Genomic DNA, 16,588 nt, shown 5'->3' with positions numbered 1-16,588 from the left:
GAATGGCTTTTGGACCCTTCAGGTTTTGAAGATCACTTTGTAGCATCTGCCACTGCACAGAACACCTGCTGAGCATTGAGGTTATGCCGTTGATTTCAAGGCTAGGTGTAAGTATTTTCATGGCTCCCCCTCTATGAGTAGAGATGAGTAACATCTGTGAGTAGAAAATAGATTCTATTAAACAAGATGCAATCCCGTCATATGTTTTTGATCTTTCCTTGTATTTGTATGAGTTCTCTGAAATGTATATATTTTAAAATTTTCCTTTTTCTTAGAACAATTTTATTACTAATATTTATTTATTTTTGGAAGAGCATGTGAATGTTCTTTATTTTACTTTTTCAAGGTATGTAAAATAGGCAAAACAAAGGACAGTTGTATTAATACTTTTACTGAGTAAGGAAATGTAAATTAAATAAATATAAATGAAATAAGCCTTTAGATTTATTTTTGCCAACTCTGAGTGCTTTGTGATATTACTTAGAAGATATATTGTGATATTGCTTAGAAGACCAGGTGCCTTGCAAGCTTTTTATAAACAATGTATAGAAAAAGGGATGCCTTGTTCTGTTATTCCAGAAACAGTGAAAAAAAAAAAAATCATGCTTATGCAATCAGGAATTTGGTGGTTTAAAAAGAGAAGGGAAAATATGGTAGCTTAAAAGCTTGATATGGGATTACAGTTGTTTTTAGCACTTGATGGTTAAGCATCTTTTACTGCTCTCTCTCTGAACTCCCATAACTGATAATTTAGCTGCTAATTCAATTGTGTGATGATTAATTGTCATGAACAATTCCTTGAAGAGCACTATAAATTTCATTTTTGTTTCTCTGCTAACTGTAGCAGTTTTTACTTCCTCTGTTATTTGTGTGTTAGTTACCCAGTGATGTATGTGATGAATATATACCAAAAACTTGTATATGTAAAATGTAGTCAAGAGATATATTTACTAAAAAACCTTTTAGAGCTCACTTTTACATGCAGAAGACTGCACTGATCCTCTGATTCGCTGCTGAATTTTCACCATTTTTTTTCCTCCTGTAATAAGTAAAAAAGAATACATGATGAACAGATTAAGATGAGATTATTTTTCTCTGTGTCAGTACTGTTCTATTAATAACTGTAAATCTTGTTTTCTCCCCCTCCTCCCTTGCATCTGTAACAGCTAGCCGATGGCGGAACCTCTTCTCTACACCTGTCTCCTTGGCTTTTCCCTATAGTCCTGTTGCAAGACTCACCCCATATACCAATGGCTGTAATAGTCCCAGCTTCTCTAAAACTTCCAGTAAAGCAATACTAACACCTGAACGGACAGGTAATGCTTATCTTTTTATTGATTTACAGTGCTTACAAAAGTGCTTGATTTAATCTAATCCTGCTAGCCTTTAACAGCAGTACTCTTTTTGGATGATCGTATATGAACTCATATCTCAGGGGAAGTTGTAGTTTTGGGGTTTTTTTCTTTAATGGCCTAAAATTTGGCTGTTAACTACAAGTGTTATGCAGCATGTTACAGGAGAGTGATGCTAATAAATACCACTAATGATTTACCCAGTAGTACAGTTGTGACTGTGTCAGCTTAAACATCCCCAGCTTTGTGGCTCATTTCTGCCCCATGGTGCCCCTTCCTTATGTTCACAGAAACATATGTACAGCTGTGTAATGAAATTGGCAGTGAGAATTTAAGAGCTGGCAGAATTATACCTGTTTTCAAGTTCGTATTGTTGCTACTATTCAAGTTTTATTTTATGTTTTCCACTATTTTTCAGGGAACACACAAGTTCTAGGAAAATAGAAAACTTTCTGTAAATTGCAAGGATTTTCATTTTCCTTCTTCACTACAGATATCAGGAGTCAGTTTGTATGTGTGACTTCCTCTTAAACTGCAGTGGCAGTGGAGAAAAAAATCTTCTGGGGAGAGTCATTAACATTTTATTGCTGGCAGGATCAAGAATGGGCTGAGGATGGGTTGATGATCAGTGTCATACCTATCCATGTGCAGTGTTCCTTACAATGCTTGAAATCACTGCAGAAATCCCTATTTTAAGGGATATGGGCACTGTGGGTGGGAACAGCTCCAGACGGAGCGCCTGCTGTACCTGTCTGCATGTGAGTGAAACATCTTTCCTATTCAAGGGGATAAAGCCAAGTTCCTAAATGAACTCATGCTATTTGAGATACCCTCAGGTACCTTGTCTAGCTTTCCTCTATTGCTCCAAAAGAGCACAGCTATTACTACCTCTGCAGAACATCTCAGCAATCTCAGAGATTGCTCTAACTTGCACATTTAAGAAAGCAAGCACATATACTCCATACAGTCCTTCAAAGCAAAGTAATCTACTTCCTGTCGTTTTGTTTTGGAGATATTATTAGAAAATAGCTGAAATTAGGATGAATTTTAAGTGGCTGCTTTCAGCAGTGCTAGAGGATGTAAACACACCTGTACTACAAGCACAGCTGGCGAGCCAGTCACAGCAGTTCTTGCCCTGCAGGCTGTGGGTCTCTGGTGGTCCAGAGGACATTAGAAAATTATTGACGGTTTTAGTTTATGGAATTTTTCTTTAAGGTTGGACAACAACTAGCTTATGCAACTAATTGCAAATTAGTTTATATTTTACTGTCACACTCAGGGAAAAGGTAGAATCCAGAGCCTTTCAAAAAGGTAGCTCTGTGAAGAAAGCAATGTTTTCTCTGTTGCATGATGTTCAACCTTAATTGTTACTGTGATTGATTTATATGATAACTATAGATAGTTTAAAAAAAGAATAGTAAAATTTAGCTAAATAGCAGCAATGCAACGTTTGAGTACTGAGCAGAAGTCAGAGACACATATCCACTTGTTTTTCAAAACTGAGTAGGGAGAACCACAGTCCCATAAGAGAGTTGCAAATACAGATGCTGGTTAGACTACACTAATCTGAGCTGTATCAGAACAGTATTGGGTAAATTATTCATTGACTGGGCTATGCAATGCTGTTTTGGGAACAAGCTGAGGAATTCATGATCCATTCCTACATTTACTTCTTCTCATGAATATCAAAGCCCTTTGCTAATTGTTAGTGAGTTGAACTACACTTCTGAAAGTTTTTATATGCTATTCAGAAAATGTTTTAAGCTACTTTAATGTAAAGAGCAGATGATTCTGAATGAAGGTGGCCGGACATACTTGTAGCCTAAAGTGTATGTTTTCTTACTTAGGGTACATTTCCAGGAGTTCACCTTTGAGTCCACAGTCATCGATAGACAGCGAACTGAGCACGTCGGAGCTGGAAGATGATTCCATCTCTATGGGATACAAGCTGCAGGACCTCACTGATGTTCAGATCATGGCTCGTCTACAGGAGGAGAGTAGGTGGCACTTTTTTGGTTTTCCTAACAGTCTGAAGAAGACTTCCCATAACAGTTAAAACTTCTGTCTGGTCTCAGTGAAGTAAATCTTTTTTAAGTGGTATTGCCTCTTGAGTGGCAGGTGGAAGTACTGCTCACCTGCATGGAGAAGGTGTGCCTATTGTTGGGTACATGTTAATCTGAACTGGTACTGGGTTTTACAAAATTTGATGTTTATATTTTTATGAATATTAATTGAAATTATTTTATTTCTGGAGAGGGATGATGTTAAAGTATTTTACTCATGCATGCATTTAATGAAAAAGGTAAAAATAAGCAGCTCTCTTGGCTTTCTTTGCCTCCACTTCAATTTTCTTATGTTTTCAGGGGAGTTTTGAAGTGAAATCCTGCTTAAATATGGAATTTGGGCTTTTAAATTCAGTATCTTGGTTTAAGACTAGTAATTAGGCACAAATCTGAGCCTAGAGACTTCTTTGACATAGATTATAGTTTGGCTTATTAGTAATTTTTGTAAAATGTCTTTATTAATAAATAAAGGGCATTTGACTTAGAGGTTGCTGAGACAATAAGTGGAGTATTTCTCCTGTATCCTGTTAGTGCCAAGTGAGACATCAAGGAGGAAATGATGAGATTAAAAGCAAGAGAAATTAACAGGGAGGGCCTGAATGAAAATGCAGAATAATAAGTGATTATATAAAACAAAATACTAAATGCGCAGAAAAAATTAGAGCCATGATCTGGCCGAAGCCACCAGACTGGGCAGGCAGAGTGATCACCTGCCAGCAGGAGAGCTTGCTGAGTATCTGGTGGCACACATCATGTTCAGCAAGAAATTAACAAGTGTTCTAATTTTAAAAAGAAAAAAAGTTACGACAGTCAAGGATACAAAGGATTGCATTGTTTAAATGATAGCTGTGCTCATCGTGAGGTTTCAAAAATACCAGGTACTTAGCTGTTTAAAGAATCAGGGCACTGGCAGACTGGAAATAAAAATGCTGGTTTCTCTTCAAATCTGTGTCATGTGCAATTGATTGTATCTCATTCTTGTAGCAGCAGCTGGTGGAGAATGTTTGAGTACATGACAGTTGTTGACCACTTAATCCTGTGGAAAGTGGCAATTCTGTATGTGCACACAGGCACGCTCTCTTCACAGCCACAAATAGAAACTCCCACTTGAGGAGAGGGAGAGGAAGCATATTAAGAAGTTTCCATTATGAAGCAAAGACATCTGTTAAAAATTAGGGCTTCTTGTAAGTCTAGGAAGGTTGTTATCTGCAGCTACTGTCAGAGTTACTTGGCTCCTGGAAGTGCAGTGGTTTTTCCTTGTTTGCTGTGCATCTGGAGAAAGGAGGGATGTGCAAGGGATGTGAATGTTTCCCTCTCACTTGACCTGGAGAAACAGGCTCTTACAGGGTAGTGCTTATTGTAAGATGGTTTTCAAAACCTGGCATTCTGAGAAGAGGGTGGTAGGATTGTGTACCTGTGTAAAATACAGTTGTGTTACCACTAAGCCTTGTCCATGAGAATGGATGCTATCAGGAACTAATTGTCATTGTGAACGTTTTTATTTGCACAAATACAAAAGTTCAAAAGCAATTGAAAATCTAATGTGTGTATAATTCCTCTAATTAAGAAGAAGTTCAGGACTTAGTACTTATGTTGTCCTTACTGGCAGAGAAATAGGTGCCTCCTGAGAGTGGTTCCTCTTAAGAAAGGATCTAAGACATTTTTGGAGATGCCTGTGTTCTTTTTTAGGATTTTATTGAAAAAAAGATTTTGAAGGAGAGAATTCAGGCATAGATGCCTGAAGGATAGATCAGATGAATCCCACATCAGATCCTCAGCTTGATTACATTTTAAATTCAATTTTCAATGTAAAATTCCATCTATTTACCTGTGTAGTTTTCAAGATTGAAGTGCATATTTAGAGTTAATCACTTAGCAGAAGCTGAATCGTCCTCCTCTTGGAATTTACAGGCCTTAGGCAAGATTATGCTTCAACTTCAGCATCTGTGTCAAGGCACACTGCCAGTGTTTCTCTGCATACGGGAAAAAAAGGGACATGCAGTGACCAGGAATATGATCGCTATAGTCTTGAGGATGAGGAAGAGTTTGACCACCTCCCACCTCCACAGCCACGTCTGACTCGCTGCTCCCCCTTCCAAAGAGGGATTCCTCACTCACAGACTTTCTCCAGTATCCGGGACTGCAGGAGGAGCCCTACTTCCCCACAATTCCCTACAAATACTTATCAGCAGCCCTTCTACTCTCCTCAAGCCCAAACTCCAGAGCAGCAACCAAATAGGATTAATGGAGGTGGGTTGCATGCTTTTCTGAGAAGTGGTCTTTTCTCTGCCAAGTGCCAGTGCCATTTTAAAGTTGAATTGTACAAATAATAAAAGATAAATTTTGTATAGATAAATTTTGTAAAGAGAAATTGTGGCAAATAATTTAAGCCTGTGTAAATGGTGAAGGGATGTTATTGTTAAGCAGTTTTCTGCAAAATGTAATCTGTGACCTGGTCATGAAAGTTGTTGCTTAGTCTGTTTTAAAATGCTGCAAAGATGACCACAAGTGGAGAAAGAAGCAGAAAGTAAAGAAGAGCATGTTTTAGCCCACTAATAGTTGGCTAGAAGAACCTCTGGGGCTTTCAAACTTGATGTACTCATGTCCATTGTGGATACAGTAAAATACGATCCAGGTTTTCAGATTTTAATTTCTTTTCTTATTCCCGAGTTTGCTGTTAATGCAGCTGTGCTGTGATGAGTGCATATGGCATTTTGCTTCTGTTCCAGGTCTGATAGGGCTGATTGTTAAACTAGTTGGAGATAATGTCCCTCCCAAGCTATCCTGAGATATTGCTGCTTTTTCGCACTGCATTTGAGATACATTCCAGAATATGGAAGATTTGTATCTCAGTGCATATTCATGATTTATGTTTCCCTCCATTGTTGCTGTTAAGTTCTTTTCTTTCCTTATTATAATCACAATTTTTCTTTCTGTGGCATTTTACTTTCCTATACCTTCAATCTTTTCCCCCAAGTTAATTCTAAATAGTCCATTTCCAGCCAGGGTCTTGTTTGTAACATTACAGGTTACAGCTCACCCTTGGGCAAGAAAATAAATGTGTTGTTTAAAACAACATATAGTTGCTATTTATGGTGCTACAGGTATGCATGTAGCTTTTCTGACAAACAAGACATGACAGGTTGGTGCCCAAACCACTTCTATTCAAAGTAAGCTATGGCATGGAAGTATAACTGACAAGTGGCAGTGTAGAAGCTGAGGTGATGTTAACAGAGGGTAGAGCAGCGTGGGTGTCTGTTAGTACAGTATTTGTGCCATATTAATTTTAATGTTACTTTTCTTGTCAGGGAGCTACAAGAGTGGGACAACATTGCTGGGTTTGCAGAAATGTTGAGAGTTAGAAAGGAAGGCTTTGAGGCATTTTTGTTCAGGAGTAAGAGAATGATTTGTTGCTGCCATGTTATTATGTGGCTCCCAAATGTGTTTTAAATGATTTTTTTTAATGTTCCATGTCAGTGGAACTTAAGCATTGTATTTCCTGCATGGAAAGACATGGAAACCTTTAAGGCACTAAAAACATTAGACTCCTAGTTTATTAACTATGAAGTGTATAAATGTAAAAGACCACCAGTTTTATCACCTGGTTGACTTTTTTCTCAAGAACTTGGAGGTGTTGGATAATGTGTTTGTCATAACCCAGAAGCTGGGACTTCAGTTACCTGTTTGCATGAATGACAAACAGTGCTGTAATAGTCAGTACCACTGTCTTTAGGAGGGAGTGATCTCCTCAGCCTCTACACCTTCAGCCTCTCACACATGCAACTCTGATCCATGTAAGTGGCAAATACTGATGGTGAGAAACATTTTGCTTTGCTTGTGTTCTTTTGGCAGACAAGGAGATAAGGAGTTAAGTGTTCGCTGTACTGAGGATGTCTGTGTAGTATTACATCTTCTCATCAGCACTTAACCATCTTGGCAACAATTTTGTTGTCTCTCAAGAATTCCTGCATGTTGAAATGGAGGTAGACTGCAAAACAAGAATTTGAAGCTCTCTGTGATGGATGGTGTGTTCCACACTGTTAGTTTACAAGGGCAATTGAGAAAGAAGGGTGTGGAAGATGGAAAAATGGAACCTTTAGTTTCGGCCTTCAGTATATGTGGAAAGCATGATCTATAATTAATAATTAAGTCACACATACCACATGCTGTACTGCTCTTGGCCATTCTAGCAGTCTTCCTAAATCTTTATTCCTTTGTCTTCTCCCAAAGAGATCCCTTTCGTTCTTGTATGTGCAGTCAAGGGTCTGGACTCTGCTTCACCTGGGCATTCACAGAGCTTTTAATAAAAGAACAAGGAGCAAGTAACTATTGAATTTTGACACTCAGTCTGGGGTAAAAGCCCCAGTATTTAGCTTTGACACAGTATTTCCACTAGTCTACATATTTAGCTTAATTACAATTTTTTTGCCTTTAGGCAAATAATTTGAGGGATGCTGCCCTACATGCTTTCAGTGATCTTTATTTGATATGGTCCTCTATGTGAAGTACTTAATTACCTGCATATGAAAAATATGGTGAAGATGTGATAAACCTGGAAAACTCTATTAACTCTTTTAGGAGTATAGTATTGTTTGCCTGATGAGAAGCACCTACATTTAAGTGCTGAGATGTGGGTACCCACCTGTGTATGAAAGGCCTAATTCAGCTGTGGGGATAGAGCTATATATGAGGTACTTTGATGCACCCTGGCTTCACCATGACCCTGTGTCAATGCTGTTTAGCTTCCATAAACAACCTGGGATCTGTGGGATGCCATGGGGTACCTTCACATAGGCACTGACATGTGCACCAGGTGTCTGGTCTCTCACTACAGCCAAAGGTCTGCTTGTTCTCCATCCATGGGGTTGCATTTTAGGTGGCAGATAAATGTTTGCAGTTTCTGGTGCTCTAGTGATCTTCTGCCTTTTCTGGGGGTGAGAATAGACTCTCAGATGTTTTCCAGCTATGTCTGAAGTTACACTTGAGAGCTCATACATTGTTTTTGCCAATGTGCTGTAGCAAAGTGCTGCCCCTGCTGTAATATTGACACTCTGCCCTGTTTTGGATTGCTGTACGTATATTTGAAGATAAAATTACATACTTCTGGACCATACCACACCATGTTACCCCCACTCCCAGGTCCAGGTTCTTTATCTCGCCTTATTCCCGGCATGTCTGAATGAATGGTGTCAGTCACATTTACTGCCAGTTCCCAGTAGCTTGCTGTACTGGAAGGCTCTTGGTAAACATTAGCATAAAGTGGCAGGTCTGTGCCAATCTCAATATATTTAAATGTGAAATTTGTTGCAATGTGTTTAGGGTGTATGTGGGGCCACTTGTAGCATGAGCTATAGGTGTACTTGTTACCTTTTAACCAGCATTTTCACAGCCGCTGTCTGTAGAGTGTATATGTTATCTTAGCTTTTGAATAGATTTTATTGCCAGTTCTGGCAAGAATAGTAATAGGTAAGCTGTGTGTGAAATCTGTCTGGTTTTGTTTTCCTTGTTTAATTACACCCTCTTCCTAAATCAGCTGAATTTTCTTTGATGATGAGTTACGTCAGAGAAATTCAATTTGTAAACTTTTTAAGGTATTCTGATTTATGGAGATTTTGTAATTGGTTGGTGGGTCAGAAAATAAATAATTTAAAGAAAATCTGAGAGGGACAGGATGTGAGCAGGTTTTAAGTATCTGTTTCAAGTAGCTGAAGTGAGTATGTCTAGTTAGTGTGTGTTTTATACTTCAATAAAGCTTTTAATATATTTGCTTTTAATATGTTGCAGGAAAGATTTATGCCTATGTCTCTCTCCCAGTAGTCTAATTTGAAGAACTGGTTAGCAACTTAAAACTCTGCTAACTATTAGTATCAAGAATACTTTATATATAATAATTTTCATAGAAGAAATACCACCAAAAGTCATAAAATCAAGCTGCTTTCTGCTTTATGTTGTCCATAAATATACATTCTTTTTGTTACTTTGATGCAAAAGTAATTACTTTCACTTCAACTTTTTAAAAATATATTTTATTTCTGTTTAGTAATTTTATTAATTAGCTGATAGTATTTTTGCCCTTTATACTTGTGATTTTCTGAAACTAGAAGTAACGGTTAACTATAATGCTGTGAAATCATCCAGAGTAATCAAACTCCAGGATAGACAAGCTACTGAAAATGGGATTGATTTTCTTCAATCAGACCTACTTTGCATCTCTTGAGATCAGCTTACTCACAACCTTTTATCCTGGCACCACTTACTTTATGTGCATTTTAAAGTGTCCATTTTTATAACATATGAAAATTGGAAACTTTGTATTTTGGACAAATTATTCCAGGTAAATAAGGAGTTTATTATGATACAGTAAGAAGGAGTGGATGAAAAATACATGGTTCATGGAGTAGCAAAGCATTCAATCTGGTTAATCTTAATGTGTATTTTCTATTACCTTTTCATGTTGCTTTTTAAGTTTTTGGCTTGGCATATACCTTCATAAAGAAGCCACAGATACCATTTACTTGAAAAACTTGGCTTTTACTTTCTAGAAATTACTAGTTATGAGTAACTTTCTTGCTTACACTTCAAAAATATTATGGACATTGTTGGCAGTTGCCTCATTTTGAAAGCTTCAGTCTTGGTTTCTATTTGTTGTTTGGGCTTTTTAAGCAAACACCAGGCAGACATAGAAGAGCAGCAGTGCATTGTGTTTAGATATGGGTTCAGCATAGATGTATGAAGTGTTCTCTGCTCATAGCCTCTCTTGCTTGATAAGAAAGGAAAAATTCTTTCTAGGAAATTGTTGCAGACCATATTACAGAAAAGGAGTAAAACAATATTACTTTGCTACCTTTGGATTATATTGAGGACAGTGATCAGTGGGAGAACTCATGGAAGGCTAATAGAAAAATCTTTAATTGGCCCTGTCTGTGGCAGGAGACATATGCATGTGAAAGCAGGATGAGATGAAGTAATAATTCTGAATAAAATGGAGGTATTGACATTATTGAGAATGACATTACTCACTTATCTGAAGGACTTTCTTTAATCTGTATTTGTGCTTTTACACACTGATGTCTCTGTTGTATCAGCTGATGATTCCACAGACCATTAAAAAGACCCTGGTGTATTTGAGATGATACAAATAGCTCTGATGACAAATATAATGTAGATACTGTTCTCAAGTCTTCAGAGGTGAGAAAGAGAAATGAATCCCAAAAAGTGAAGTTGTAATAGAGTCTACAAGAGAAGTTGTTACAGAGTCTACAAGTTTGTTAAGGATTTCAGAACACACTCTGAATGTCTATATAATATAGAACATAATATCTAAAATTGAGAAGCACAGGTTCTTTCCTTATGATTTTACCCCGACCTATCTGTGCATACAATACAGATAAGGCAGGATTTGCGTGAAATATTTAAATATGTGTGAGAAACTGCTAAGGTAGCTCAAACAGTGATACAAATTTCTCTGAGACACCAATAATTCTGATTCATTGTATTACATTTCTGTGGTTTTGGTGAGGTTTTGGGAGTCCTTTCGTTCAATTGACAACACTTGCAGAGGATAACTGTGAAGGAATAAATGGATTTTAAGAGACTTCACTGTACAGTCAACTTAAGTCGTTCTTGCAAGGAGAACCTCATTGGATGAGGCATTTTGGCAGATGGAAGATGATACTGACCAAGAACTGCTACAGAAGTCCCCACCTGGCAGCCCACCAAGACGCAGCTCTTCTGGAGCAGCTTTGCTCGGAGGACAAGGTCTGTTTGTGTGCTCCATGGAATTAATCTTCAGCCAGTGATAGTATTAGGTCAAGGAAGGAAAAAGAAAAGCAGCAGTGGAACAGGGACAGCCACCAGTGGTGCGAGGGTCAGAAGATAGAAAGCAGGTGCTGCCTGTTCTGGTGTCCTGCCAGAAAGAAGCTGGGCCACTCATCCCAAGCTGACTTCAGAGAAGAAATAGCATCAGGGAAGAACTTCCTGGCAAAAAATCAGAACTGAGGCAGCTGGGTGAGAGGCGAAATGTTGTCTTCATTGTAATTTTGTGGAATGTTTGACAAAGATGGGGCACTTTTTCCTGCTTTTTGACCTGTTTCTGGTAGTACTGAATACAATCTGTGCTGTAGGGTGGCCTTTTCATGAACATTTGCAATTGAGGGCATAGGATCTGTATTTCATAATTCCCAGCTTTTCTTGTGCTGTAGAGGCAATGGGCTAATTCAGCATGGATGCCACATATGAGGAAAAGTGTAAACATGCAGTAGGCAGTCTGTGAAAGGAAAATGTATGCTGCCTAAAGAAAACTCATGAAATGACAAGCACGTGTGTATATGCATGAATTATTTTTAGAAGGTGGTAAGAACCAGGAACCAGTTATTAACTCCCCGTGCATGACCTATCCTTGAATTTTCTTCACATGTACAAATGCCTCAACAATACAATGTCTGTAGGTCATAATATTTCATCTCAAAGAAGGCTGGGAAAGGCGAAGATGCACCTGTGATGCTTTGTCTTGCTGCATTCTACTTAAACACCATGATTTTTTCAGCCTAAGTTTTAGTTGAGACTCAGTAGTGGGTCACAGTAGTAACTATGGATGCTGTTGGAGATCATCAACTCCAGCTGTTGACTGACGACCACCTTGCCAGCTAGACCATGGCACCAAGTGCCATGTCCAGTCATTTGTTGAATAGGTGTAGGTCCTTTGAAGTCCCTTACTGATGTTACTATCCACATCTTCTTCCTAAGAAAACCAGCTGCAAGCAACTGATTATATTTTAGGTTTGTCACTGAACCAGATTAGTGCAGAAGAGGTAGCAGAAACTGTAGCAAATTTCAGTGTTCATCACAAACAGGACTGTTTAAACAAATTAATTCTCAACTGAGAATACATCTCTACTTCTTCTCCTCTTTGTTAATTTTCTCATCAGTCTTAGGACAGCAAAGAGGTCTGAAAAGGAAAGCAGCTTGGAAAATATTTTTGTTTTCTTCTCATATAGTTTCAGCAAGTTCATGTCTATTCATATTTCAGTGGCCTGAAATAATACTAAAATCATGTAATACCCACCTTCTGCTTCCACATATTAAGCTCACAAGAACCATAGTTTCATTTACAAACAAAAAGTCTGTAAGGCTGTTTCCACTGTTTTTAGGAGGGAAGCAGGTGACAGAACAAACTTCAAGACGGAGATGAAAGAGGATGCATCATCCAAGGAGATGAAAGCTGCAAAATGCCATCAAGGCGAACATTTCTGGGTTTTCTCCAAACACAAAACTGACCTGCTATTTTCATTGCTTTTCAGGGCCATTTATCTCAGCAGACACAAGGACCCATCAAAGAAGTAACGCTGCTGCTTGATGGATGAGAATTTGCAGGTGCAGCAGGAATCTGCTCCCTGAGGACTGAATGAATCAGCAGCAGAGCAAACTGCTGGAACAAGAAGGAGTGATTGATTAATGAACAGGAGGCAAAAGACGTGGCCACCCAAGACATGGAGGAAATCCAAGCTACTTCTGTCCCTATTTTTCTGCTGTTGTAGCTGCATCCACTGGACAGTTCAAGGCAGTAATAGTGCCTGGGGTGGCTGATACAGTCTCTAAGTGGAAGAGCAAGTAGAGTCCAAAGAATCCTGCTATACAACATGATACTTAAAAAGCTATTTTATGCAGTGCCATCTTCCCTGCTGCCATCCTGCTGCTCAAACCCTTTTTTCCCAAGCTCTCTAATGTTGAATTAGGATTTCAGGAACTAGTATTATGAAAGGGTAGGCTAAGACTCCAGAATTAACTGGACCTACAGACATCCCATATTCATGATTTTTTTGCTACTCTTGCCCAAGGATTGCTTCATAGGGTGACAGTTCCCTCTTCAGTTTGCAGAATTCTTGAATACTTTAGAAATAGATACATACAGTAGCTGAATGGGTGCTATTGTTTGCATCCCCTGGACAGTTTTGGAAGCCTGATAACTGTTTTTACATTTTTACATCACTGATACTAATACTTACTATCTGGATGCACCACAGTGGTAATCCCCTTGCTAACTGCTGTACCATTGACAGTTTCAGTCTGCTGCTGTCCATAGTTAGTCACTGAAGCACGAATCTGACTAGTTTGGTGAAAGATTGTCTGTACTGTAGTTCTTTATTAGGATTTGACTGTACTCTGGATTCCAGGGATTCAAACCTTGCGTTTCCTTTTCCTGCTGGAGATACAGCCTTTCTGTGACACAGGTTGCTGGCGTTACGTAGGCATCACAGATTTTGAAGTTACTGTCAGTGATTCCTAATAACTTGTATAGATAGAAGTGTACTGTCATGTCTTAATATATTTCACTTGTTAGCAGCTTTAAGGATTAGAGGAGCTAATGATGGTGCTAAATAGGTTGTATATTTATGTGCACTGATCAACAGAGATCTCTAAATAAATATGCAGTTTCTGTGAACTGAACTTGCCCTGTATGAGCCAGGAGGTCGACCCATGCCAGCAGTTCCAAGCAGTGTACTGTGTTGTTCCTATGCATAAAACCAAAGCATCAGTCTGGAAATGCCCTGCTCTCTGTGGAAGACAGCAGTCCTAGCTGGTGTGACAAGACAAGCACACCCCTGCTTTCTGTTGCAGTGTAAGAACCAGCCTTTGGAACCTGTGTCAGGAGCTGGTGACCTCTGTGCTGGCCATGCTATGACGGGGGATGTAGCCACCTCAGCAGGGCACAGCACTTGTACTTCTGAACCTGGCCAAGAGGCAAACTTTGGTGATGTTGTCAATGACAGTTTAATAAATGCCCATTGTTTTCCCACAACAGTGCTTTACAGTCTTGTCATGTCACAAGACCAGGTTCTTCAGTCTGTGCCTTTCTCCCCGTCCCTTCTGATTGCACATAACAGAATCATCTCCCTTTGGCCTGATGGCAGAAGAGACCGGAAAAGTTTTCCTTTAGATTACCTCGTGGTGTTGTGGTTGGGAAGCTGCCTTGAGACGTGAGATGTCAGGAAGGTTTCAGTTTCTCTCTTTAAATGAACTGGTGTGAGTGGGACTGAAGACATCTTCTGACCTCTTAGACGCTTGCCTTAGCTGTTGTATCTGCTCCAAATCAGGGGCGTTTGCAGCTTTCTTTTTGTGAAAAGCCCTACAAAAAAACCTACTCTGAAAGTGTAGGTACCACACTTTCTAAATCAGGTACCACAAGTGAGGTAGGAGGGAGAAACACTAGAGTTGAAAATTCTGATATCAACCTAGACCTCCAAGCAACTTAGACTTGGCAGTTTTTCCATGTGGCTGCCTGCAGAAACTTAACATGCTAACAAGATTAGGTTCTGAATGGAGTTATGTAGCATCTTACTGGCACCTGAAAGCAAGACTTCAATCACTTAGGATTGATTTCTCACCTGTCTTTCAACATCCACAGAGTAAATAGCTGTGTCTGACTGCCAGTGCAGACTTGCTTTTGTATTCACTGCAAAGAAACAGGCACATTTAGGGCATGGATCACCTGACCTACTTTGCACATCTATGTGAAACTCATCATTGTTTAAATCCTTGCAGTTCCACAAATGTACTGCCTAGTGGTGTCTTTAAAATTACTTGTGAATAATAATCATGCTGTTGCAATAGCCATAATAGTTCAATTTGAAGGCTGTCAATAACATATTCATATTACTCTGGTAGAGCAAAACCTCTCTTTTTGTTGAAATAGTTAGTTATAATTCTGATTTTCTACAGGACTGATACTGAGGCTGCTTGTGTTTATTGGAAGTTCTGACCTGACTGTGGATGTTGTTTTCTTTTGCTGCAGACAAGCTCCGCAGAAGCATGCCTAACCTTGCTCGGATGCCAAGCACCCCCACCATTAGCAGTACTGCTGGTTTTGCTGGTTCTCCTGTCACTGTGAGGAATAGTCAGAGCTTTGACTCCAATTTGCATGGAGCCAGTAATGGGATTTCAAGGATGCAGTCGTGTAGTAAGTACCTGTGTTCTTCGGCTGAGCACAAGAGATGGAGAAAGTGGTAGAATACACGTTCTGGTCACGGATCCTTTGTTCTATGAAAAATTAAAAGAAAACTGTTATTTTGCACAAGATTTTAATATATCCCAGGATTTTCAAAGTTTCTGTTTTGGAAAGCAAATTCTGCCAGTCTTGTTACTGAAAGTTTCTTCACTTTTTTTTTTCTTTGCCCATTTATCTTGTGCCAGCATTAAAACTGAAATAATAATAATAATACTAAACAGTAATATTGTAGAAACACCAAAAATGCCATTAATTCATGTAAGTTCACATTTTTAGTTTTGATACTATAATTGGAAACTGCTTTTCTTGGTAATTTATACAATGCTGGTTGTACAGTACACTGTATAAACACTATCTTAAAAGGCATGACTTCTCTCCTGAAGTTGAGCCACTTTCTTCTGAGGAAATGCAGTAAACAGAGGCTTATATTCTCAAGTATAATATACCTGTTGAGTGGGGGAATTAAAATTTCTCTGTAATTGGTTTAATTTAGGTGACTTCTTGATGGGGGGATGAAGCGACTATTGATCTAGTAGTAGATGAATTATTAATGTAGAATGTGAGCAAGATAGATCAAGTTCCAAACCCATCTTTTCTAGCACAGTGGTTGAGGTTCTTGAGTGGAAATGGGAGATGTGGATTTTACTGGAGACAGGCAGAAGCCTGTGGAAAAAGAGGAAAAAATAAATAATTTGGGAACAAGGGATTTAATTTACATTCTCCATTTCCTGTGAGGTTTTGGAGGGAGAAGTTGGCAAAAACTTCTCTTGTGGGTGTTTTCATTCAAATTTGAGCACAAGTCATAAATGTCTTCAATTAAATTGCCTCTTTTCTGGAAAATATTATTTTCTGGAAAATGTTCTCTAATGAATAGGACTGATGGGTTATTTTTTTGTATTTTTTTCCTGCTTGAATATGAGAATGGAAATAGTTCAGGCTTCCACGTGGATTTTCATGGTTGTGCATTGAGAGTTTAATTTTGTTTATTATTTTAGAAATACATATTACTTTGTGTGTTCATGCTCTTATATATGTGTGTGTATAAAATTCCATTTTTCTGAAAGACTTTTCATAGTAAGTAGCTGTGCTGGGGTATTTTAGGAACTATGTTGTGATAAGAGTTCCATAACAATATATTGACAGTATAGTTTAATTGAATCACTCCCCTG

The 16,588-nt window shown here is 38.6% G+C and overlaps 1 protein-coding gene across 3 annotated transcripts in view; it reads left to right on the top strand.

Moving 5' to 3' along the window:
- The window catches only part of SLAIN1 (SLAIN motif family member 1), a 44,669-nt gene that overhangs the window by 22,124 nt on the left and 5,957 nt on the right, over window positions 1–16,588 (top strand). The window contains exons 3-6 of one of the 3 annotated variants that reach the window (XM_021548044.3): window positions 1,167–1,316; window positions 3,200–3,349; window positions 5,327–5,665; window positions 15,207–15,371. In XM_021548044.3, coding sequence (XP_021403719.3) covers window positions 1,167–1,316; window positions 3,200–3,349; window positions 5,327–5,665; window positions 15,207–15,371 — 804 coding nt within the window. Of the gene's footprint in view, window positions 1–1,166; window positions 1,317–3,199; window positions 3,350–5,326; window positions 5,666–15,206; window positions 15,372–16,588 lie in introns of those variants that run through there. The other 2 variants (XM_021548043.2, XM_031504907.2) reach the window with 2 other exon arrangements.

This window comes from Lonchura striata, chromosome 2 (assembly GCF_046129695.1).
Source record: "Lonchura striata isolate bLonStr1 chromosome 2, bLonStr1.mat, whole genome shotgun sequence".
NCBI classification, from domain to species: domain Eukaryota; kingdom Metazoa; phylum Chordata; class Aves; order Passeriformes; family Estrildidae; genus Lonchura; species Lonchura striata.
The sequence above is the reverse complement of the archived record's forward strand: the minus strand, read 5'-3'. Positions and strand labels throughout refer to the sequence as shown.